The following is a 23,965-nucleotide window of genomic DNA, read 5'->3' as shown; positions in this document are numbered from 1 at the left end:
AATTTACAACTTGCGTTGCGAGTGCGTGTTCCCAAATTATATCGGTCAGTGCGTCACTTGTAACTATTGCTCCTTCGGTTGCTTCGGTAAATAGTAAAAAAAAAAAAAAAAGAAAGGAAGGAAGAAAAAAAAATTATAGACGAATAAACACCTGTACCTTCCTACTTTGTGGCCCGATAATAAGCAAGCAAGCAACCAAAGGTGATAAAATTATTCATTGCTCTACGGCTATCTGCTAATACTTGTGGGACGAAGGTGGTATTTATAGCCAAGAATTTCTATGTACCAGCAATGCGAGCAATGTTTTTTAATTGCCACCGACGTCGGTACAAACGAATAATTGTTAAGTGTAGGTGTAGCGAACGCATATACGTGTGAGAACCGCTTGCACTTGGCACGCAATTTTTTTGCAATGACGAGCATACACAGACGTGGCAATAAAATATTTACACTTTTTTTACCCCCCTTATTGTTCAGACTACACTCTGTTACCGTACACTTTGTTTATACGTTGCGTCACGTTGTAATGGTTACTTCGAGATAAGATTTACAATTTCGGTTGCAAAAGATTCTCCCCCATCATTTTTTATGGAACGCATTTCCAGGGGAGAGAAATGATGATTGGCACTTTGAGGTATCACCAAGTTATTCGAGGCGGACGCATCGATTGGACTCTCGTGGCGTGTAATTTCGCAACTAATTAGCCGATTTCCCGATACGAAAAGCACTTTGGTGCAAAATTTTACTACCCGGAGCGCAACAACAATGCCAAGTTTTCCTCGTACTTTTTACGAAATCACGTTGGTAATCGTAAAAGCTGGATGAATCACTTGGTGTACTTAGTTTAACGATCCTCTATACGCGTTGGCCGGCATCGAAAATTTCAATGATCCCAATATTCGTAAGTACTATTAATCAATAGCTAATAGAGCCGAGAGTATAGTACATGCAGATAAAAGAAATAGAGCCAAGGACGAAAAGTGCGTGTGCCGCGGCTCCATTGAATTCAAAGTAGCCGGCACTTGTGTGCCCAAGCAGAGCCCCTCCACTGAACGCCTGTAAGATACAAATACTCCAGCCTTCGCGCGTACAAGCGATAGAAATTGAGCGATCATGCCCGATCCATTCGGCTACCCACTCGAGGACTCGTTCACTGCCCGTTCGCGGTGTGGTATCTTTTCCCGCGGAAAAAACCACGCGCTTCCGCGATCCATAGCACCGAGAGATGATCAAGGTCTTTCATGAAGATGTCACCGCGGCAAAATCTCTCCCCTCGCCAGAGGAGGACTAGCGAGCGCTAATTACAGCGGTGCGCGCGGCTAATTTGCGAGCCCGAGCCGGTGATCGCGATTTATCGTCATAAAAGGAGCGCGAGCCGCGGCTCCGACTCGCTTGATCTTGTGTAGCTTAACGTATGCAGCGAAGAGACGCGGAGATGAATCTCGACAGTGACGCCGAAGGGGGTTGCGCGGGACGCGAGTCGTGTTCAATTACAGGGGAAATTCGACGAGACGCCTTGACGCGGAAGAAAAGCAGGAATGTGAAAAAAATATTTATACATATTGATCTCGATTGCGATAAGCGTCTAGCACAAATAATGTCGAGTTTTATCTGGCGGGAAATTGTTGCTGAAAATAGAGCAGGACTTAGGTCCTTTATTTTTTTTAGGGTTTTTGTCCTCACGGTGTATCAATTATACCTATAATGTTATGGAAATGTAAATAATGCAAAAGGGCTGTTTGGTAGGAACAATTTTTTAATACTGAGCATCCTTATTATTTCAAAAGTCATTTTTAAATAACATGATTTGTTTTTATTTATTTTGAGGCTTTTGTTTTGTGATAAAACTAAAAATAAAATTTAATTAATTTAGCAGTTTTTTGTTTTTGACTTTATATTTTTATTTATTTATTTGTTTATTAATTCTTTTTTTTCGACTTTCTCCCATAAATAAAACGTTCTTTGGACGTCAATTTCGAATATAAATCTCTTATTCAAAACAAACGGTGGAAATGATGCGATTTAAAAAACATTTTTTTGAGACGACACGTTTATGAAATACATTTCTGAGATATTGTTTTAGTAAATATTTTTTATCATTTACTTTTCAAGTGTGATTGGTATTTAAAAATTTCAAACAAATTCTTTTTCGTACTTGGCTGTTGAATAATTGTATTTCATGGATGCACAGAAATGTATGAGATGACTCAATTGCGTTAGAATTATCTCGTGAATTTAAAAAAAGTTATATTGTTACCAAATGTTTTTAAAAGAACTTCAACGTTGAATGGAAAAAAGCAGACTCGCATACATATTAATGAGCGCGAGAGAAGAAAAACATAGTGCTTGCACTGTTGGTTCAGAAGATAACTAATATCGAATTAAGGCAAATGTAAGCACTTGTTTGACAGTTTTTCGGGCGAGCAAAGTTTGTTCACCTGTCGAATTGAAAGGATTTACTCCAATGATAACACAATCTGACAGATGTTGGAGAACAAAGGTTGTATTGAGTACGATTGTGACGTAAAGAAATTTAAACGTTAAGAGACATGTTCACGAGGGAAGGGGTTTTATGCTGCTCCCAATCCAGTTCAGTCGTGTAGAGGTGGAAGTGGTTTACGGCGGAAAATAAATATAACGCAAATGTGCAATAAAAATATTTACAATATATTTACAGTGCTTAAGTTATGAAAATGTGCTCAAGTGAAGGCAAGCGGAGAGAAGCTTTCTCTGCCGCCGTGGCGCGCTAACTAACATACTATGCTCGCAGAGCAATATTTATAGAGACAAAAGTTAAAGTAGAAATTCTAGTACATTGATAAATAAAGGTACAAGAGTAAAGGTAAAACGGTCTCTTGGGCATTGCAAATGTACGCGATGATAAAGGCGTATGATCGGAAAATTACTTCAACTTTAATACAAGAATAACAAACGTGACGCAATTTGAATTTAGAAAAGGTTTGTCGGCAAATATTCAGGTACAAAACTGAACAAGACAGTTATTCGAAAATTTAGTTCTATTACAATCAGGTAATAGCTTTATTTATGTTTTTACAAGTAATTTTAACTTACTTTTCAATTGACGGATTTTCGCGTTTATTAATACATCCAAAATAATTTTTTCATCACTCAGTTGTATTTGATTACTGATAAAATTGTAAAATTAAACCTGACACTTGATTCTCACTCGGCGCGTTTATTTAACGGAATTTTTTCCTTGTAGGCCGATGGAATAAATATTGAATCTACCCAAATTGAACTTTTTAAAAAAAGTAATCATTTACACGTAAAAAAAAACACGTTCAATCCACATCACCCCGACAATCGATGCAGACCCGAATCTGACGAAGAAAAAAAAAAACAAAAACATCCCACACTTGTACATCCAACATTTTTATGAATGTGTGCGCGTGTCAAGTGTTTATACGGCATATTTATTACCGCGGAGGGTGCGAGGAAACACAGTGCCGAGCCAACTCGCTATCAATTACACCCAGCGAGAGTCAATACATAAAAAAAAAAAAAAAAAATCTCTTCCCCAAAAATACCTCATCGTGAAAAATAACAAATTCCAACACAGGTCGACTCGGCCGAACCAGTTCTTAAAAAATGCAAACTCAGACGGACAAGCATGTTCGGTCGAAAAAATTGCTCGTGCTCGGATGCACCGAGATGTTAAGTACCCGACATCGAATCGAAAAAACGAAGTTCACGGAGAGAGAGAGCACTGCACTGCTCATAGCGGCGGCCTATACCAGAGAGTACGTCGACCTTGCCGAGGCGAGTTATCGGGAGAACGAGCGAATATTATTATGCAGTCGCCCGGTCGGAGCTGATCACCCTTTTTTTTCGCGTCTCTCTCTTCCACCGCCGGACAAGCCTCTTTCGGAAACTTTGCTGCGCACGATACACGCACTCCACAGGCTTGTATTCGGCGATTCCAATGAGAACAGTATATTATATCGTATACGTGTGGATAAGAGAGATAGAGAACGCGAGAAAAAGAGAGGATGGAAGAGCCGAGGGAGAAACGTCCGATTGAGAGGTCAATTGATGCTGACGAATGCGCGTACACACGAAGAAACTAAATGGAAGAGAGAGAGAGAGAGAGAGAGCCGGTGGAGTAAAGTGATTTTTGTTATTACGGCGGGGGTACAGCATTGAAAAAGATTTATATCGCTTGGGACTTTTTTTTCCCTACTCTGTACAAGTTTATTTTGGAAAACCGGTAACTCACCGAGGATTTGGTACTTCCAGCCCGAGAAATCGCCGAACAATGGTAAACGCACCTCAGATCGCTTGGAAAAATTGTCTTCAGCACGACATCTTTTAACGTTGCACCGCGCGCCTTATCGCTCAAAAAGAGCCGAAAGTCCGACGAAAACAATCAGACAAACACATCAGGTATGAAAAAAAAAAAAAAAGGCTGAGTCACAAAAACAGGCGAAGAGAAAAGAGAAGCAGAGCGAGGGAGAGAGAGAGACGATCATAGAGACCCTTATCACCGATCGCGATAAAGCAACTTTATTTAAATTCTGTCTTTTATCGGCGCTCCGCGATACACACGGACATCGCATCGCACTTTCGCGCTCCTCTTATCCGAATCGAAACGTCATTCACACGCCGCGGCCAAAAAAGAGAAGAGGATCGAAGAGAGAAAGATAACACGCACACACGTACTATAGACCAACGGAGAGACATATGGTATACAAGTGTCGTCGTTACGATCGACGATGAGCCATGTATACCTTTCGAGCCTCGCCGAGCGTACAATAAATGCAGGATTTTACATTGGATTCGTGTTTCACGCACCACTCGCTACGTTTTTTATAATATTGTAAAAACTGTACACGAGTTTATTGTGTAAAGTATATGCTTAAAAATCGAAAAATAGAAAAAATTCAGATATCAAAGTGAGTGAACGGGTGATGCACGGGTACCACGGGGACTTATTGATCTCACAAATGTGTGCAAGACGCGGTAAAGTACGATGCCACCGCAAATTATCGAGTGCTCGCCCGTTTATAATTTATTGGACGATAAATAATGCCGCAGTTGCATAGGTATAGGCCACGCTTTCCCTCCCTCTGACTGCAATCGCTCAACTCCGGCACAGTACGCGTGTATTATTAATTTAATGGTAACAATTTGATTTCCCGCGCCAACTTTATTGATTTTTCCCGTGGCAGTGTGGTATTTTTTAATAAATCACACGCACGTGCAGGTACTCCGAGCTGACGAATTAATTGAGTCACGGATTTTTTCACTGCGAAAAGACGTAAAAAAAAAAAAAAAAAAATCAACGACACGGAAAATGCCATCGTTTTCTCCAAACTGTTAGTGTTTTTAAAGTACACGGCACGACCCCCGCAATCATAAATATCGCGATAAACGAGAGAGGGACACCCTGTCATTTGACTTTCGTCGAGTGCCAAGCGCCCCGGACAAGGTAATAAGTAAGTACACATCCCTGGGCGCACGAGAGAAATCATTAGCGAAAAAAAAAAAAATTACGCGCACAAATGACACACTGATGGAATAAATCGGCATCGGAGCTAACGATTTCTAACGAAATAGGCATCACCCGCAGAAGAAGATACGCAACAACACCACGACGAAGGACTCAATTTAACGAAAGTTCGAAAAGACTGGATTCTCCGTCAATTACGCTCGCAACGAGCCGTGCGGGAGAGACGGAGGCGCAGTACTTTATAATATACACACACACATACACGTATATAATATGAAGCAGCAACAGCTGCAACAGGGGAAAAAGGAGCATCAGAGGGACGCATCAAAAATAGAATCGTCACGAGTGCAAGAGAGTCTCTTTTCTCGGTAAAACGACTTGTAAGGAGCGCGTATACAGTGGCACATATCTCTTCCCTTTTGTACGCGTATGTGTGCTTTTCCCGAGCGACGGTGCAAGAGAACGAGAGGAGAGCCGCGCGTGTAATGCGTCTTTCTCACTCGAAAAAGATTTCGAATCGTTAATTCCGCTCCTTCGCGGAACGCGAGCATTCCACGTCGCGGAACAAATCACGAATCGCCGTGTCCCTCCTCTCGTACACGAGTATTGTAACATGTACGGTTGCCCGCTACGTCTCTTGGGTGTACCAGTATAATACACGTTATATTATACCTATGTATGAGAAAGAGAGAGAGAGAGAGAGAGAGAAGCGGTGAAACGACTAGTTTTGCGCGGCCGCAGGAGGGTTAAGTGATTCTTGAAATTCTTGTCACTCGCTCTCTTTTCCTCTCGCGGATCGCGTGAGACATCGGGGCCGGGGATCGGTTCCGCGAACGCATCTAAAACACTTATATCCGCGCCTCTTTGACGAGAGCAAGATCCTTTTTTTTTTTTTTTCCTTCCCTCCTCCAAAAGCTACGAGAAGTATAGACGTACCTACTTATTGAATTTCACGTTGGAGTTGGGATGCTCGTGGTAATTTCACGCTCCGCTCGTTATTCCGACTCTCAACCGATCGCGCCTCTCGAGTTGCACGCTTTTTGGGAGACCAAAAAAAAGGTCGGACTCTGTTTACCTTCCGTCGATTCACTTTTTGTGTAACAAACGAGGAGATCGAGCGCCGGGTGGTGATCGAGACGAGGTCGACGACACTGCTGGGAAAAAGAAAGAAGGAAAGAAGACACTCGCGCAAGAGGCAGCGGTGCAACGCGATAAATCGTAATTTTCGTTGATAAAAGGGGACAAAAGAGTCAGCCCGGGCTGCACGAGATTATCGACACTGCAAAAGAAGAAACTTTGTACGCGTTTATCATTTTCCTTTCTTTTATAAACAAAAAGGCATTCGCCCATACACGTAATACGCAGTGATGGAGCTGTTAATCGGTGTATGCTACGTTGGTCTGTCCGTATAGAATCGTTTTATAGTGCTGCCAGTCGTTGTACGATAGCGTTTTATCTCGTAAGTAATACTCGGGGGAGAGAGAAGGAGAAAAAAAAAAGACACCGTGCCGTTCGAGTTCAATGAAACTTGGTAATTCACGACTGAACGATGACTTCTTTCTTATTTTTCAATAAAAATCCAACGTTTACCGATCCTTGCAAGTGCCACGATTTCACTCCACAAAAATTTCATCTTTACCCATTACACTTACAAACACTGCCAACGTCATTTGTCGTGTAATAAAACTCCGTAATTACAGTCACACTGATGGTATAATACATTTCAGTCGAGTTAAAATCATGTCACGAGTTCCTTACGTAACTTGTGTGTACATCAAGAAAAATACAAGATACGTGATACTGTATCAGTCGAATCGGCCTGGCCTACGACACAATCACGAATTTGGTGATGCTCGTGAGGTTTAAAAGTTAGGTATATTTACCGGACAACAAAGTCGATCCACCTTTCTCATAACACGCAGCACTGGGTGATAACCTCAAACCGATCAACAACCGCACTCTCAACACTCGCTCGAATCCTCAAAATTGGCAATATTCAAACGAACGAGTTCACCGTCAACTTCAGTCCAAAGTGATCGCAAAATCACCGAAAATGAAGCACAATTTGATATGAACGCGGTAGTACGCGACACACCCATCGGTACGTAAGAGCGTACCGATCCGACGGTAGACGACAGTCGCGGTCTCTGTATACCGAGAACTCCGTTCCCACACTTTATACATACAACTCTATACTATCGCAAATAGTCGTGGGTCCCCCTATCGAGGGATTTCATTCTTATTGCGGGGGGGGGGAGAAATCTACAACGAAGATGAGTAGGTACTTTAAACAAATAAGAGAGAGTATATAAGATGTGTATATGTGAGGACACCTACCCCCCTGGGCTGAGCCATGAACCCCCTGGCCGTGCCGGGGAACTCTGCGTGTTGAGCCACCGTAGCGGCTGTATTTTCACCGGGTTAAGATGACAACTGGGCGCTCTTCCAGCCCCTGTAACGCCCAACTCCCGGTCACTTCGCGAAACAACAACACCCTCTATTGAGCTCCTTCGCACGGCTCAATAGTATTATACTTGTATATCGGTACGAATATTGCGTAGCACCTTCGCGGTAAGAGACGCCGCGACGCGTCTCCGTTTCGAACGTCACTGATTTATTTCAACAACAAAAAAAGCACTCGCGTCGACGCGCAATCGTAACTGGTGTACGAACTCGAGGAGGATGTGCTCGGCCGACGCACGAGAGGCACGGGAGAGTGGCCGCGGTGTTCGTCGGGGACGGCAAACTACCGATCCTGCTATGCGTCAGTAGAGAGGGACGCCACCGGCGACTCGCCAGGTAGCCGTGGTACACGACTCGTGCCTCATCATCCTCGTCATCATCGTCTCGAATTCCACTTGTCCTGGCGTTGATTGTCCTCTCAGTCGTGTGCCTGCAGGACTCGCATACCTAGTCTGCTTGACGAGACACGTGCTTACTCAACAACTGCCCGGTTGCTCGGCTTATCATCGCACATTGCTTCGTATACATTAGCATACGTGTCTACGTATTTTAGTAATCTTCTCTGTTTCCTGGTTATCGCGCCCGCTTGCGCTGGATACTATACTTTCAATGTTTCTCAACGCTGTGCACTTTTGGTATGGCTGTTGACGCAGATCAAAATGCGGGTGCGAATGACAGAGTGTCACACTGAATGACGAATTGGTTACCAACTCCGTTTTTTAGCGTGGCAAGTGTGGCGAAGCTCGAGCAGGACTCGGTAGTGGAAATCGGCGAGATCGGTATCAACGCGAACCATCAATTCCTTACCGATAACGACACGGGAGATTGGTAACACAAGTGCGCGCCGGTGGCCACATCCGCGGCTCGTCGACACACGGGCCAAGTGCCTGCAAACACCAACGTAATAACGCAACTCAACAGAACAGCAACAACAACAACAACAACAACAATAACAATAAAAACAACAACTTAAACGGCGTAACAATAATGTAACAACGATGATATTGCACACGGCGCGCGCAGTTTTTTAAGCCTCGGGCGGGGGGGAAAAAAAAGTGAGAAAACCAGCAACGGGAGAGCCACCACGAGCCCCGGTACGCGACGTCGACGACGAGGGTGCCCCGTGCGTTTTCTCTTGAAAAGCGAGCGAGCGGTCGAAAAGGATCCTGCGCCGTCCGCAGTCGTTCGCCAACTGTCAATCAGAGTGGGCCACCGGACTCGGGAGTGGGAGGCGCGGATGTAACGCCCCCAACGGCGGCCGGGCCAATACCCTCGAGGCCCGCCCACCGACTCTGGCGCCGCGGCGGCCGGCCGGCTAATCATGGGCCTCCGCCATCTCGGCTAGCTTGCCACGAGCTTCCCGTCTCCCTCGCACGCGCGGTCGGGGTTGTGCGCGAGCTCTACCCTGGCGCCGTCTACCGGCTCGTTCGTCCGTCCTCGTCGGGCTTGGCCCTCGCTCCACACAGGGCTGTATCCCTACTCCGCGGGAGCCACGGCGCGGACGAGGTGGTGCCTATATATGTGTGCACGCTCCGGCGACGAGGTTGCTTCGCCGCTCTCTTGACTGGCCTGCCGGCTTGCTCCGCTCCCGCCGCATCGGGCCCCGGTCGCACACGTGTTTTCCACCTCCAGCTCGACGCTCCTTCGCGCATATATATACTCATTGGAGCGAGCGACGGCGAACACCCTCCTGCGGACCTTTTTTTTTTACTCCCTCATCGGCCAATTGTCTCGCTAGTACATGGGGTACGTTGTTTAAATCAATTTTTGTTTATTTTACTTTTTTTCTTTATTTTTTTTTTTTCATCCCCCATCGTCATCATGGTCATTTGACAGATCTCTCTCTTTGCGTTCATCATCATCTCAAGAGTCAACGTGAAACCGATACGGATGGGCATGTATGGTGATCCAATAATCGAAGAAAAAACAAAAAATGCAAATGCAAACAGTATACAACACTAGGAGTGCACATCGCATATAGGCTGCAGAGAGAAAGAGAGAGATACATCGGAGAGCAAAACTACTCAGCTGATCGCAGCTGTACGGTATATACGCCGGGTATATAGGTGGTGGCAGGCAAAGGGAGAAAGAGAATCAAGAGGGAGGGTCGATGCCGGCGTGCACAGCAGAGAAAGAGAGGTGAATTGGGTCGCGAACGTGTGCCGAGCGGCTTCGAACTTGGAATGGTTTTCAGCCTACACACCGCTGCGGGTGAGTAATGGCGCACCGCCCGTCCGACGGACTCTGGAGCCGTGTCGCGCGTACATTCGGCTGTCTGTCAGCGCGACGTCGCTACACCCTTGCAGGTCAATGGTTTTATTCCCTGCCTGCGACGCTCGAGGGATGCGGTTACAGGGTTGAAGTATTGAGGGGGGGGGGGTGGGTGCAACGTATACACGTATAGACTTTGGCATCGGGGGAGCCGGCCAAACTTGGCCTTGGGCTCAAAGCATAGGTTGTCCTATTGCTTCGGCTGATAATATTTTAAACGACGGAACCCTACTCTTTCGGATGCTGAGGCCGAGATAAAATTTATGGGCGCGTTGGATCGTCCGGCTGAATTATCGTTTTTTAAAAGCTCTCGCGCGACTTTCCGGGAACAAGTGACGGTGATTATGCACGTCGCTCAAAAACCGGCCGCGATCTTTCAGCGACGAAAGAATGATATATTGCGCGAGTAAGTGTAATACGGCGCGGAGAACTTACGATGCGGCGATCACTCGCGGAGAGTCGAAAGGAACCGATTTGTATGAGAGTTTGCAATCGCCCCTAAATAACCTGGGCACGCGCGTAGACGAGGGAAGGACGGCCGATAAGGACCCGGTGTGGAGTGTGCAACATGTACATATATACCTTATACATACACCGTATCCGGTCGAAATTTCGCAGAGTGCCGTGGTGTACCGTGAGGCAGCCAATATAGTCCGTCTTCGGGGCGTTCTGTCGTCATTGTGGGTATATATACCTATATTGTTGCACTTCCCAGTATCCCAAAGGGTTCCTAGTTCCCATCGGCGTGCATACATTATAATACTTTTGGATGGAAAACATATTTTGGAAAACCAGGAAAATTTTACGACTCTCTCCACCCGCAGGCCAAATTGAAGTTTTCCTCGGTCCTCGATCTTCACAACGAACGGTAAACTATATATAGGCACCGCTGAGCGCTTAAGTGTACTTCAAGCGACTTCGAAAACTCTTTCGCCCGCTCTGAGTCACGGGACTGCAATAAACGCGCGTACTTCACAATTAACGCTCCAACCACTCGAGTATAGTTTCACTGACTCACAAAGATTACCTCGAGATCCGGAAGTTTAATCTCTGCCGTTGCCATTAATCCGCTTGTTGTGCTCGTTCTGACGAAAAAGACAATAATCCATAAATAAATCTTTTCTTCGTAAAACGTATCCTTGAAGTTGAAGTTTATCTGGGCAAGTACTCAGAGGAGACGGGGGATAGAAATACTCACAGTGTCGAGGGTACGTTTTCGCTTCAAAAAGCCAACTTCAACGTCGACGCTTCGAGGCAAGCGTACCCGTAGGGTCGACTTTCCATTTGACGAAATAGCGTGTTTTTGTATACGAGGGTGTGACGGATTTCGTGTGTAAGTGTACAAAAGATGGGCCTATACTTTCCCTGTGCCGACAGATGGTGTCAGTCGAAATTTTTTAGACGACAGTAGTAAGTTTTTTGTTGCTAATTATGTGTATTTTATTTAAAATCATAAGGATCTCGAAAGTTGTTTACATTCCTTTAGATTTTGTCGTTCGTCCAACCAAGAGTTGAGAAAAGAAATCTTACTCCAAAGTGATGATTTCCATTGCAATGATGTGCTGTTACAGATTACTACAATCGACTTGGACACGTAGTTTAATTTGAAGCTTCCTCTAGTATTCTTAAAGTAAGTTTTAAGAGACTGCAAGTATCTTGGCAATTGAATCGATGGGTAATTTTACGAGTTTTTTTGGAATTTATTTAAAAAAAATTTGCAGCGCGATTCCAACGATGATTTTGAAAAGGAATTCAGTAAACTCTTATCTTACAAAATCATGTAAATCCGAAGAATGTTTTAGTCTCATACCCATAAGATACAGGTAGCAAAAACTTCGAGCAGCTTGCAATTTTGTTATCAATTTTATTTTTAGTAGCGCAAAAAATCGATCGAGCGAAAAAAAGGATTAAAAAAAATTCTGCGTGTCTTCGTCCACACAATTTATCATTCAATACCCTTGATCGCCAACCAAAGCTCAACTTACACGGCTTTGGATTTTGATAATCGGACGTAATCTAATGCACTACACGCCACCTTGAACGTCCAATACGAATAAGAAAAAAAATATACACAAATAGCAGATGAAAAAAAAAAAAAAAAAAAAAAAAAAATTATGAACAAAGGCCATTCGCACTTGCGATTTCGATCTTTTAGGTTCCTCCTCTTTCTCGCTGATTTTAGGCGACTACACTCGAACGAGCCTCCAAGTATATATTATGTATTTATGTAACGAAGCAAAGCGCGCGCATATAATACATAATAAGCTGATGTCGGGCTGCGGCTGCAGGCGTATCGATCCGATTAGGCGAGTCGAATTACGCACGGAACCCCGTATATATAAACTCACACGCACAGGACTCTCACTTCCCCCCACCCCACCCCATCGTGTACGCGGCTGTATACCTTATACTCTCCGCGAATCGTCGCCTCATCGGGTGTCCGGCGTGCGCGCGTGCACTCAGCTGCACGTATTGTGTGTCTCGTCCTTACTTCGAACGCGAACAGATAATTATCTCTTTCCAATAAAAACCTGAAATGGACACTACGGGCTTCTTTTTAACAAGTGTCAGTGACATCAAACATTACGTTTATTGAAACTAACGATCGATAAAATTTTCAAAAACAGTTGTCCGAAAGCATATACAGATACCCGAGGGTGAGATAAATGAATAACTTTTAATTAACTATTGACCTCCTACCTATATTTTTGTTTCCAGTCTACAGCGCGTAAGATACTCGGCAGCTTGTTGATAAATTCCGTCTGCGAGGGCTCTTACTCCCTTTGCTCGCGCAAACCAATACCACGTGCATGTACTTTGAAAAAGGAGAGACACGTGTATACGGTACACATTATTATGCGCGACCAACTAACGATGTATACCCTCGAGGAGCGACGAGTGTTGTTGGAGCGATAAGGGGGTGCTGATACGCCGGCACTGCTCTCTTCACAGTTGATTAATAATCAAAACATTGGCCGATTAGAGGTGCGCCGACAGTGACGGCCCGTTAGATAGTCGTGATGGGTGTTGCGTAAATATTTTTCATTCCGCGTGTAAGTACCGGCAAGCGTGATGCCAAGTTTGTTTGCATGATGAATCGTTTTCGATCTCATTCCGTGGGTATGTATAAATATATACGGTGAGGGGTGCACCAATTTTTTACGAGGTTTTCTTAGTGATTGTTAAAACAAATTTTTTTTTTCATCCCTCTCCTAATCGAGGGTTGAAAAATGCACGAGGAAAATGAGCGGAAAGGTATTTTTAAGCCACGATTTAGACGCTAAGGAATTGTACTGGCTGACAAGGTGTATGCCGAAGTGTTACAGAGGAAATCGAGAAGTTATATTTATATACTAATGCTTTTTTTATTTATTACCTACAATAAAAGAAACAATTTAGAATGTAATGTAAATTGGAATTCACGATAAAAAAAGATTTAGATTTGCCTATCTGACACGAATTGTTTTAGAGTGAACATATCAATACTACGTAAGTATATACATTAACACAAGAAAACGTTAAAACTATTTCTTCAAAGTAGGATACAATAATGCAATGATACATGTGCGATTCAATCAAATTTTAGTAATAGGATTCAATTGATTAAATCAATGTCTTATAACATTCGTAATGTAACCGAGGCTTTGAACAATAACTTTAAAAACTGAACTTTCCTCTAATCAACGATAAAAATTAATTGAAAACTGATGGTTCGTACAAGTTGTAAGAAACCATTAATACTTGTTTCCAAAAATTGTTCTTGCAAATTGTGTTGGTATGAATAAAGGAGGAATGTAAGTAAATAATTCACCGAGACGTTGTGTAAAACATCGACAGAAATTTATTTAATCGAATCAGCCCATGAATGTCAATTAAGAAGATTACGACGCTGAAAATGCCTACCGGAAGGTCGCACGACGTTAAACCAGAAGCTTTTCGGAGGGGCTCCGAAGCTGTATACGTTACACGCATAAGCCCGCGTGATTGATCATTTCTCTCTCTATGACGAATGCACACTCGGGCACATCACCCTTGCCATCGCCCCCATCAAATCAAACGATCGCTCTACTGCTCTGCTGCCGAAAGAGAGAGAGAAAACATCCCAAACATGCAGGCTTGCGCTTATAGCTGTCCTACATATGTATATATGTGTGTAAGGTACACAGAAATGCGAATCCCCTTTAGCTGATAATACTTAAATCCTAGATCCCAGATGCGACCCCACTCCCCCCCCCTCCTCGCTGAATTTGATTAATGCTAAAAACTAGACTCTGAATCGATGATGCCCCGCCGGGAGTGTGTTTACCATCGCAGACGACTGGCCGGACTGTCGGCGCGCTCGGGTATTACAAAACGAGTCTGTTCGCAATTGGTTCGTCCAATTATTGATATTGAGCTGCTGTTGCTGTCCATGGAGACAAGCCTTTAGGCGACTCGATGGAAATCAACACTTTTCCACTTTCATTTGCTCATCTCGTGTACTCCCGACCGTATTCGCGAGAGTACCGGAGTAGTGAAGTCTCCAATTCGGATGGATTAAATTACCATAGATATCTTTTTTTTTTTTTTTTTTGCACCGATTCGCACGAGTCGTCAAAGGAATGCCAGTGGGACCAAATTTTTTAGACCAGACGTCTGACGGACTTTAGAAAAACGACGTGCGTCCAGAGATCTCGCATCCGTTTTTTCCCCACTCGTAAGTATGTATACATGGGAGCGTATGGAGACGGAGATGATGCATCGAGAAGCGGCGCCTCTCCCGAGAGTATCAACATCAGAAGAGGCACTGGGCGAACTGTAGTCACTCGGCTTGGGATTCATCTCGAGAAACTTTGGGAACGCTCCTGATTCCGCGGAGCTATCTCGATGCGATCTCTTCTATCCGTTTGTTTCTCGTCGTGTCATTTCTCTCTACCTCCCTTGTCGAGATCCTCTCGAGTATATATACCACCGCCGGGATAACGGCGCGAGCGTCACCGCGGCAAAATATTTGTGAGACCTCGCAGTTTGTTTTACTTAATATCAATCAAATTTGTGTACAAATGGTAACAACATGAATCCTCGAACAAAACAACAACAACAACAAAAAACCCTACTCATGCTGACTCGATCCCCAGATTCGTTCTTGCACTTGTTCGTCTCCCTTTTCCCCTTGGAACCCTATTCGAGCACAAAACTGGGTATTCGTTTGGCTTAGCACTGTTCCACGTGCACACCGACTCTTGAGCTAGTTAGTCATGGATTTGCGCGAGAAACGTGTACGGGCAGTTTCTTTCATTTTTTTTTTCCCACCCCATACACTCTTCACCTGTAACGTTATATATATACATACCTCATTTATCCGACGGACTTTTTCAATTAATTGCGATAAATGATCATCCTACATTTATTTACCAAACGTATAATCCGATTTTGAGTGATATTTACGGACCTGTTAAAAAGTTTAATCTACTTACATTATGCCCACCTGCATACGCGTAGTAGATTGATGAGCGCACATAAATTCACGCGTTTAATTGTAAAAAGAGGCTATGGCAGCGCACAGACAGCCACTGCATCAAAATACCGATTTAAACAACACCTGTCAAGCTTTTCTCGTTTATAAAAAAATATAGTATACGAGTCGGGAGCCACCACTTACGCGTACCCTCTGTACGACGCGAGTTTCCCCGCGATCGGAATCATCAACCTGAATCGAAAATTTGTCCGATACCTATGCATACTCGCGTGGAAACAACGGTTACAAACACTCACAGTTCGGGCGATACGATCGTCTTTTACTAGACTCGTGCGTTCCCCGGCAATTAGCCCGCTAAGTGGCCGGTACATAGGGTATGGCCTACAGTTGGCTGTGCGGGGCGTGCTCTCGCGACTCCACTTAATTGCAATTATCATGGCAAATTTCGCGTTTGCGCACGTATACGCACTCTCGGCGCTTTCGACCAAACCCGCGCTTCATATATAATTATATACGAGCTGCCCTCGTATTTGCACGGGCACGTGCTCCTCCTTTTTTTCATTACTCCTTCCATTCGCGAGGCAAATGAATGATTATGCGCCGTATAAATATTCATGTAATTAGTAAATAATGCACGCCGAGGGCACATTTTTAAGACCACCCATTACGAGGATCTATGAAAAATGCACGCGCATAGGAGAGAGGGGGGGATAATGAGAGGGGCCTCGTACGCACACGCATAGGAATGAGAAATACCCGCCGACAATCTTTCCTCGTATTGTCAGGAAAAATTAACAACCGGCGATTAACTCATTACTGTGTGATAAAGTATACGCCATACCGTCTATCTCGACGCGTATACTTATACACATACGTACCAACAACTTTTTCCTGCACCAAGTAGTTTGATCAACGCTTCGAGAAGTAGCACAAAAATCCACTTGCCCGCCACTTACCCAATTCACTATCGAATATCCTACACCCGTGAGCGAGAGATCGGTATCAAAAATACACCCATCCACCGCTGTAATTGCCGGATCACCGGGCAATAGTGCAAAAGAGCGCGTTGTTGTGCCCATTTGGAAATTTCGGGATTTCCTCTCCCTGATGGTTACCGTGTCCGGACATATATTATATACGTATAGAACTCGCGAGTCACTCAGTCGAGGACCTTGCCCCCACGCGCGGGAAAAGCCACGAGAGAGCCGATCGATCCGAGAGATCTACAGCAGGGGAGAAAGAGCCTTTTACCGATCGACCGGCTCTTAGCCGCCACCACTTAGCGCTCGCGTTTCGCCACGCCAGCGGGATGACGCAGCGTCACCCCGACTCTTGGTGTATCACTACACGTATATAAACTACGCGAGCGAAAAAAACATCATCTCGCGGTATATCTCGTCCTCCCTTGCCTTTCTCTTCCTCGTCTCGCGCCCGTTACTTTTCTGTGTTTTTTAGCTCGGTGCAGTGGCACTAAACGATCGGCTCGTTATTCGGTATTATTGATTATACGCGTGGCTAACAATGATTCAGACGCGTCGCGCCCCAAACGACGGCGCTGTGCCTCCAAAAACGTGTAACGCGGCTGTCTCGCGCAGGTGAGTGTGCGCGCACGGATGGATGAAAAATGAAGGTCCGAGAGCTGATCGGTGAAACTTCTTTGGACACGCGTCGGCTTGTTGTGTTGGTCCGTGTGTATATGAATATGGACACTGTAGCCGAGAGAGTAGTCGTCGGTGGCTGACAATCGATCGACGACTTGTGCGTGAAATCTGGCACCGCGCAAGGTCATTAATAACCAAACTGTTTGACCATTCGATCTTCCTTTCTTGCTTATAATATTACACGTGCATCTTTATATATTATGTGCCTTTCGAACGTTACTAGACAACTTTATTTTCGGGATGACTCGTTGGTAGGTATATACGGTTGGTGTTTAACGATGCCCACGGGGACACCGGCAACGCGATTGCAACAGGTTACAACAGTTTACACATGCTCGACCGTGATAATGACGTTGGTGAAAATTCATCCATCACCGGGGTAACCATCGGCATTTCGATCACGTGGAAATAATGTTGTTGTCTAAAGCCAACCCCATGGTGATCAATTATGGCATAGCCACCGATTGCCATCAAAATCGAACGAAAATTTATTGAAAGTAACAACCGTATGGACGAGTATTTCGAGCGGAGCGTGTATACGAGGATCCGCGTTATCACTGGAGTATGCGAAGTATGCGCCGCTCGCCGATCCATCGGTCGGAGCTGAAACACGACTCATCGGAGCATCGGGTCTCGCGACCACACAACCGAGCAACTCGCGCCTCCACCGAGATAAATATTTCGAATCCACGCCAGGAATCTCTCACGATCAACACAACTCGGCGCGGAAGATACAACCAAAAGAATGGATACAAAAAAAAAACGAGAGAGAGAGAAACAGGGGGGGCTCACTTTCAAGGTTTCCAACGCAGATCTGCCCACAGGGCCTGTTGAAAGTCCCGGCTTCGTACGTATATACCGTGGTACAGTGACTCTGCTCTTTTTCTTCCCTCTCTCTATATATCTGAAGAATACCTCTCTCTCCTCTTTTCATCGTGAGGCTGATGCCATTCACGCATCACTCGTCGTTCTTTGCTCTGCTACTTCAAGCGATGTGTATCACAAAAAAATACATGGCTCCTAAACGGACGCGCCTTTTTTCCCTATACTCGCTCGGGAAAGGATTACCGATTAACGGGAAATCGTTAGAGTGTACGAATCGACGAGTATTGAAAACCCTTCTTTTTTTTCTCTCCCTCAGTTGTGCATAAAATGATGGGGCCAAGAAAGGCCAGCAACGAGTTTAACTGGCTGTACTTTATCTCTGGCACAGCTGGAGAGCAATTGAAAGTTGGAGCATCTATTCTAGCAGGGACTTTGTTAGGCTGATACTTCATAGTTCGAAGTTGAGAGAACACTATTAGCAAACAGGCCACACATGCACGCCAGAGAGGAAACAACGAGCTCGTTATCTTCGATTATCTCGCAGCTGCAAGCGGGAGACTGATTCCTCGTGGATGTGTTCTGTTATTCTCGAGTTTTTTTTCCCTGCAACCATCACTCTCTCGGGCGGTGTCCAAGCTGAGAGTTTTGCCGAGGGAGACTTGAGATGTTTGGGTTATTTACGAGACACCTCGGGACAGGTGACAAGCGCCTCCTAAACGATTGTAGAGAGAGAAAACCTCTGCGCAGCCCATCCCTTTCGCACCATTGTATCTCTCTCGCGGTGCCCTTGCAGTTCAAGTTACCACGGGGCAAAGTATCACTGGTACCGAAGGCGATATACTGGCTAAATTTTTTTTTTCTCCGTGTATGTGCAAGCACACGCAATAACCCCATAATTACGTGGATGCGGTCAATTATGGCGCGATCCACTGCTGTACTCGCAGATCGGGGAAGGAGAAACAAAAGAGAGAGACATGATGATCCCTGTTAAGGTGAGCAACAACATTTACTTATTTGGTATAAAATTATTGAGGCAAAAAAAGCTTCCTCTCTTGTTGATCTTCCAAGACTTACAAATCTTCCAAAACTTAACTTTTCATCCACAACTGAGCTCCCGGTTTATTTTCCGTAAAAGGCTATTTCAAAGATACATCGACAAACCAATAGATACAAATCATCAGATGCACCGTACTTTTGAGAAAATATCGGTCAAGTGAGAGCCCGGTTAGGTGTACGTACACAAAGTCCTCTCGAGCGCGGTAAATCTCACACCTGCGTTTTAAAACATAACCACAGGGCGCCAGGAAGAGTCAACCGCGCAGTCACGCGCGGGTGCAAAAGTACTGCGTACCACAAAGGGAGACCAACTGGTGCGTGTACACGAAAGAAAGAAAGGAAAAAAAAAAAAAAAAAAAAAAAGCCATGCACAGCAATTCAGCAATGACGGGCGTTGGCTGGCACTGCAGCACGCCGCGCGTCAGCTCGTCGTCAGTCAAGTCAGCCCAGCCGGCCAGCAGTCAGTCAATCAGCTTCTCCTCACTCCGGGACACAAAACGTACTATACGTACGCACCTTTACACACACACGCATCGATCTATCGGTCACACGCGGACCCGACATTATCGCGTCAAATATCGACAGGCTGCCTTTCAACGAAGCAAACTCCATCCTCTATATATACACATATATGTATGTATATGTATTGTATATAGACATGGTATGTAGGTACGTTTGTACCCAAGTGCCCGACACACAACATACACCTCAGAAATCGGCCTGAAAAAGATTCTCCATCCCTCGATACACACCGTGTGTATAATACTTATGCATCCACCAGTGCTGTTATACTATTGCTGCTGCTTTCATAATAGGCTCGAACGGACTAAGCTTCTAATTCCTTCATCCTCCCATTTCTCCGTCTTCTCTTTCTCCCTCGGCAGCATCAGATTGGCTTTTTCGAGGGAAAGAAGAAGAGGAGGAGGAGGACACAGCCGGCAAAAGAGAGAAAGGCTGTTCTGGTCATCAAGAGAGAGAGAGAGAGAGAGAGCAGAGTTATTCCCATAGATTAATAGAATGCGTCTGGGAGATATCCACGCGCGGGCGCGCGATCGAGCCGCAGGTAGGTATAGAAGATGGACACGCAGCGCACATGGCTCTGTCTGATGTTTGGTCCGCCGGGCCCCTAGAGCTCCATACCGTAGCGAAGGATGCCAAGGAGGAGGAGGAGATCAAGGTTTCCGAAAGGAGAAGAATGGAAAAAGGGAGCCGGCCTGCACCACCGGCCTAAGGGGTGGAGGGGAGATGCAGCCTGGATCACCGATCTCTTTCTGGATGTGTTTTTTTTTCTTTTCTTTTTTTTTTTTTTTTTTTTTTTGCTTTTCTACTCAATCTTTTATTTTTTTTTTCCTTCTTTCTTTTTTCCCTCCAACCTAGACGTACCCGGGAGAGAAACCCCGGCCGTGAATATAATCGAGAGCCTCCTCGAGGCAGGAGACGAGCGACCGAGACGCTTTGCCCTGATTTTTGTCCGACTGGCGATGTTGTGCCGTGTGTCGTACGTATGGATCGTTGTCACGGGTGTTTGCTAATGCATTTATACCTAAGCTCCGATTTTTTCCTTTTCACGCTTCCCCGAGTGATCCAATGCCTCGGAGGAGTCATATTTGTGCGAACAACACATTTTTTAATTTACCCCGACAGTGTCAAAAAAAGACAGCCAAAGTACTTGCTCGTGTTTATTTTGTACAAAGACTTGGTTCTTTTTTTATTCCAGCGTAATAGTTTTAAAGCGTATCGGTGATGCAACTAAGCGCAGCGAGACAAGATTACGCATCGCGCATCACACAGCTAGAAGCAAAGCCCATAGGCCGAGTGGAGGCTCATTAGGGTAAGAAAAATTCCAGCCGGCAGCGTCATTATGTGTACCATACTTCATGGGCCGGTCGCGCGCATCCGAAGGCATTATTCATACTGGGGCCGTGAGCCCGGGAACCTTGTGTGCATGTGTGCATTATTACAATATACGTGTACACCCTTTTGAGAGCCAAAGGCGACGAACTTTCGCGTTTACACTTGTAAAATAGCGAGAAAAGGCATGGCCGTCCTAAATCATGTACGCGCGCTCGCTCGCGAGATTTAGAGGCGTAAGGCCGTGAGATATACGGATTTGGGATGATATTTATAAGGTCCCGGTGCCGAGGAGCGCGCGGGCGGGCGTTTATACTTGCATGCGCGCGGACGACTTGGCACAGCGTCCGGGATCTTTGGGAATCGGAAATTTTTCGAGCCAAGGCGTTTGCACGTGAAATACATGTAAAAAAAAAAAAACGGAGCGTGGAGGTGGATGATGATGATATCGTGTACTCGGCAAGGTGGTGTGGGTGTGGAGACTCGGGTCATTTTTCTGGTTTGCCGCGCATACAAGCAAAGCACGAGCGACCGGTTGTGTCTTTGTGACGCGATTTGCATCGCGTCGGATTAACGTCGGTTCGGTGCGGCGTCGCTGTCCCTCGCATCGTGTCATGCCTCCGGCACACGACTTCGGCGTGTACACGGCACGACGCTGCGGAGGATAAATAAAAGGCCGACTCTCTTCTGAGAGGAAGAGAAAAACGAAGCTCTGCATCCGAGGTGTCGTCGGAGGTCGACAAGTTGTGCTCACTTTCATATACAACTATACATAAGCGCACACTGGGATTTAGAAATAAAGGACATACCAATGGCCACAAGTTCATTTCGAAGCTTTTGAGAGGAAGTAGGAGGAGTAACTAATTTTTTAAGACGAATGAGACATTGTGTGGACTTCAAATGGATACCATACACATTCATTATTTCGGGTTTTACCGAAAAAAAGGTAGGATCCTAACTAAATTTTTGAGATTCACAACTTTGCTGGAGGATACGAATTTATTGTACGCTGTACTCCAAAGTTTAGGTTTAAAGCATTTTAATTTAATTTCTACGGAGACAGAAATTTTTTTACTTTAATGCTGTTTGTTGCGTCTTACGAGATAAATACTTTATCTTCTTACTTCAGTATCGGTGTACGACAGATAAAAAAAAATTTTCATTCAAAGGAAAACCAGTTCAGTCTGGATCGCTGTATACTTTGGTAACGTGTTTTTCTAACACCGGTTGTGGAATTTTCGGATTAAATCAGTTTTTCAAAATGAAAATGTAACTGCAGTAATTTATTCATCAAAAGCGCTTTAGCTGTTCATTGAATTTTCGTCGGATCGATTGATAAATCACTTTGTGCGGATGCGGTTTTTACTTATTATTTTTCACACGTAAAATAAAAACTGTTTTCAGGGGTCATGCAACATCGCCGAGAGCGAATAAAAAAACCCATTAAAATGCACACTCTCGAGAGCTCACGTTGGACGTCTGGTCTGGCAACTGCTGCAAGCAAAAAGAGAGCCAAAAAAAAAAAAAAATAGCTTTTTCAATGCTCACTTATCGAGAGGAGAGCATGAAAAACTAAAAGGACGTCCTTTTTTTCGGAGCGTGGCGCGAGAACGAAGGCATTGACGGCGAGGGGGCGGGGGTCGAGTGCACCTAAGTGGCGTGCATTAGTAAGTAAAGCTACCGGCAGTTGGCAGCAGTGCCCGGCAGCATTTATTCCGAGGCGCGCCGGCGGTTTCCACGATTTCCACGGTCTCGTTTTTTCCCGGTGAAAAAGCCACTGACTGACCCTTTTTCTTCTCTTTTTTTCCCTCCTTCCCCGACTTTCTCTCCTTTTGGCCTCCGACTCCCCCTCCCGCTCCAGCTATATCTTCTCGGCGAGGGAGCGCGCTTTTCTTTTTCAGCTGCTTGCACCAATGCCAATTCAGCCAGCGGCGCAGAAAAGATAAATCGCTTGTTTTGAACCGGCCCAAATCGCTCCCCGGCGAGCCCAGAGCTCCGCGCTCGCGTTTTAAGAAGGTGCTGAGACGCGGAAATAAAGTGTCTTGGATGGCCCCGGCAACGGAGTAAAAGAAAACGAGAGAGAGAGAGAGAGAGAATTAACGAGGGTGGGAGGGGGGCAAAAAAAAGTTGATCTCAAGAGTTATGGCTTTTGGGCATTTATAGATTTCGCCGGGAATAATTGAATGATTTTTTAATGGTGGATAGTGGCACTGCGCGGTGCGAGACACGCGGTAGATTTATTGGTGCAACTTATCACGAAAATAATTAAATCCTCGTTTGTTTTTTTCTTTTTTTTCGGTTGTCAGTGCTTGTCTTTGCGTAAGCCTTTACTGTAACACAATGACACCCACTACGACCTTTAAATTGTTTTTTTTTTTTTTTTTTCGTATAACATGTATCTTCAAGTATTCATCAGCTGGTTTTTTGCTTCTTTATTTCGTTTTAACGAAGTATTATTGTTATTATTATTAATATTACCTACTGTAATGTGCTACGATTATTGAAACAATTTTCCTCCGATCAAGAATTTCCAGTTATTTGTAAATAAAAAAAAAAAAATATATTATCTATTGAGGGTCAAAGACTTGTACATAAAAAAAAAAGCATACGTTGATCCGAGTAAGTTTTATCTGTTGACGAAAATTGAAACTTTTTCTTGAAAAACTTCAGATACATTGAGAAACAGGCTTGGCTATTGACCAATTAGACTTTGCGTTGTTGCGAATAAGCAAACGGGGTGTGATATGCATAGAGCGTGTGCACGCATGCACCTATTAGAACAAGTTACGAGCGATAACAATAATGTACAAGTACGCGGACTTAATTGCCCGTTCGCGTATGCCTTGCCTTGGGCGTTTGTTCCACGTCATCCATACGACGTTACATATATAGGCGTATACGTGCACGCAA

The 23,965-nt window shown here is 44.8% G+C and overlaps 1 protein-coding gene across 1 annotated transcript in view; it reads right to left on the bottom strand.

Annotated features, from left to right (window-relative positions):
• hth (Meis homeobox homothorax) overlaps positions 1-7,602 on the bottom strand; it is a 380,124-nt gene extending 372,522 nt beyond the window's left edge. The window contains exon 1 of the mRNA XM_089590775.1: positions 7,354-7,602. Coding sequence (XP_089446901.1) covers positions 7,354-7,383 — 30 coding nt within the window. The 5' untranslated portion in view covers positions 7,384-7,602. The remainder of the gene's footprint in view (positions 1-7,353) is intronic.
• Between the last annotated feature and the right edge of the window lie 16,363 nt (positions 7,603-23,965).

Source organism: Copidosoma floridanum, unplaced genomic scaffold (genome assembly GCF_036245765.1).
Source record: "Copidosoma floridanum isolate Cflo_tuat_1 unplaced genomic scaffold, Cflo_Japanese_pri ptg000013l, whole genome shotgun sequence".
NCBI classification, from domain to species: domain Eukaryota; kingdom Metazoa; phylum Arthropoda; class Insecta; order Hymenoptera; family Encyrtidae; genus Copidosoma; species Copidosoma floridanum.
Note: the sequence above shows the minus strand (reverse complement) of the source record. Positions and strands in the feature narration are given on the sequence as shown.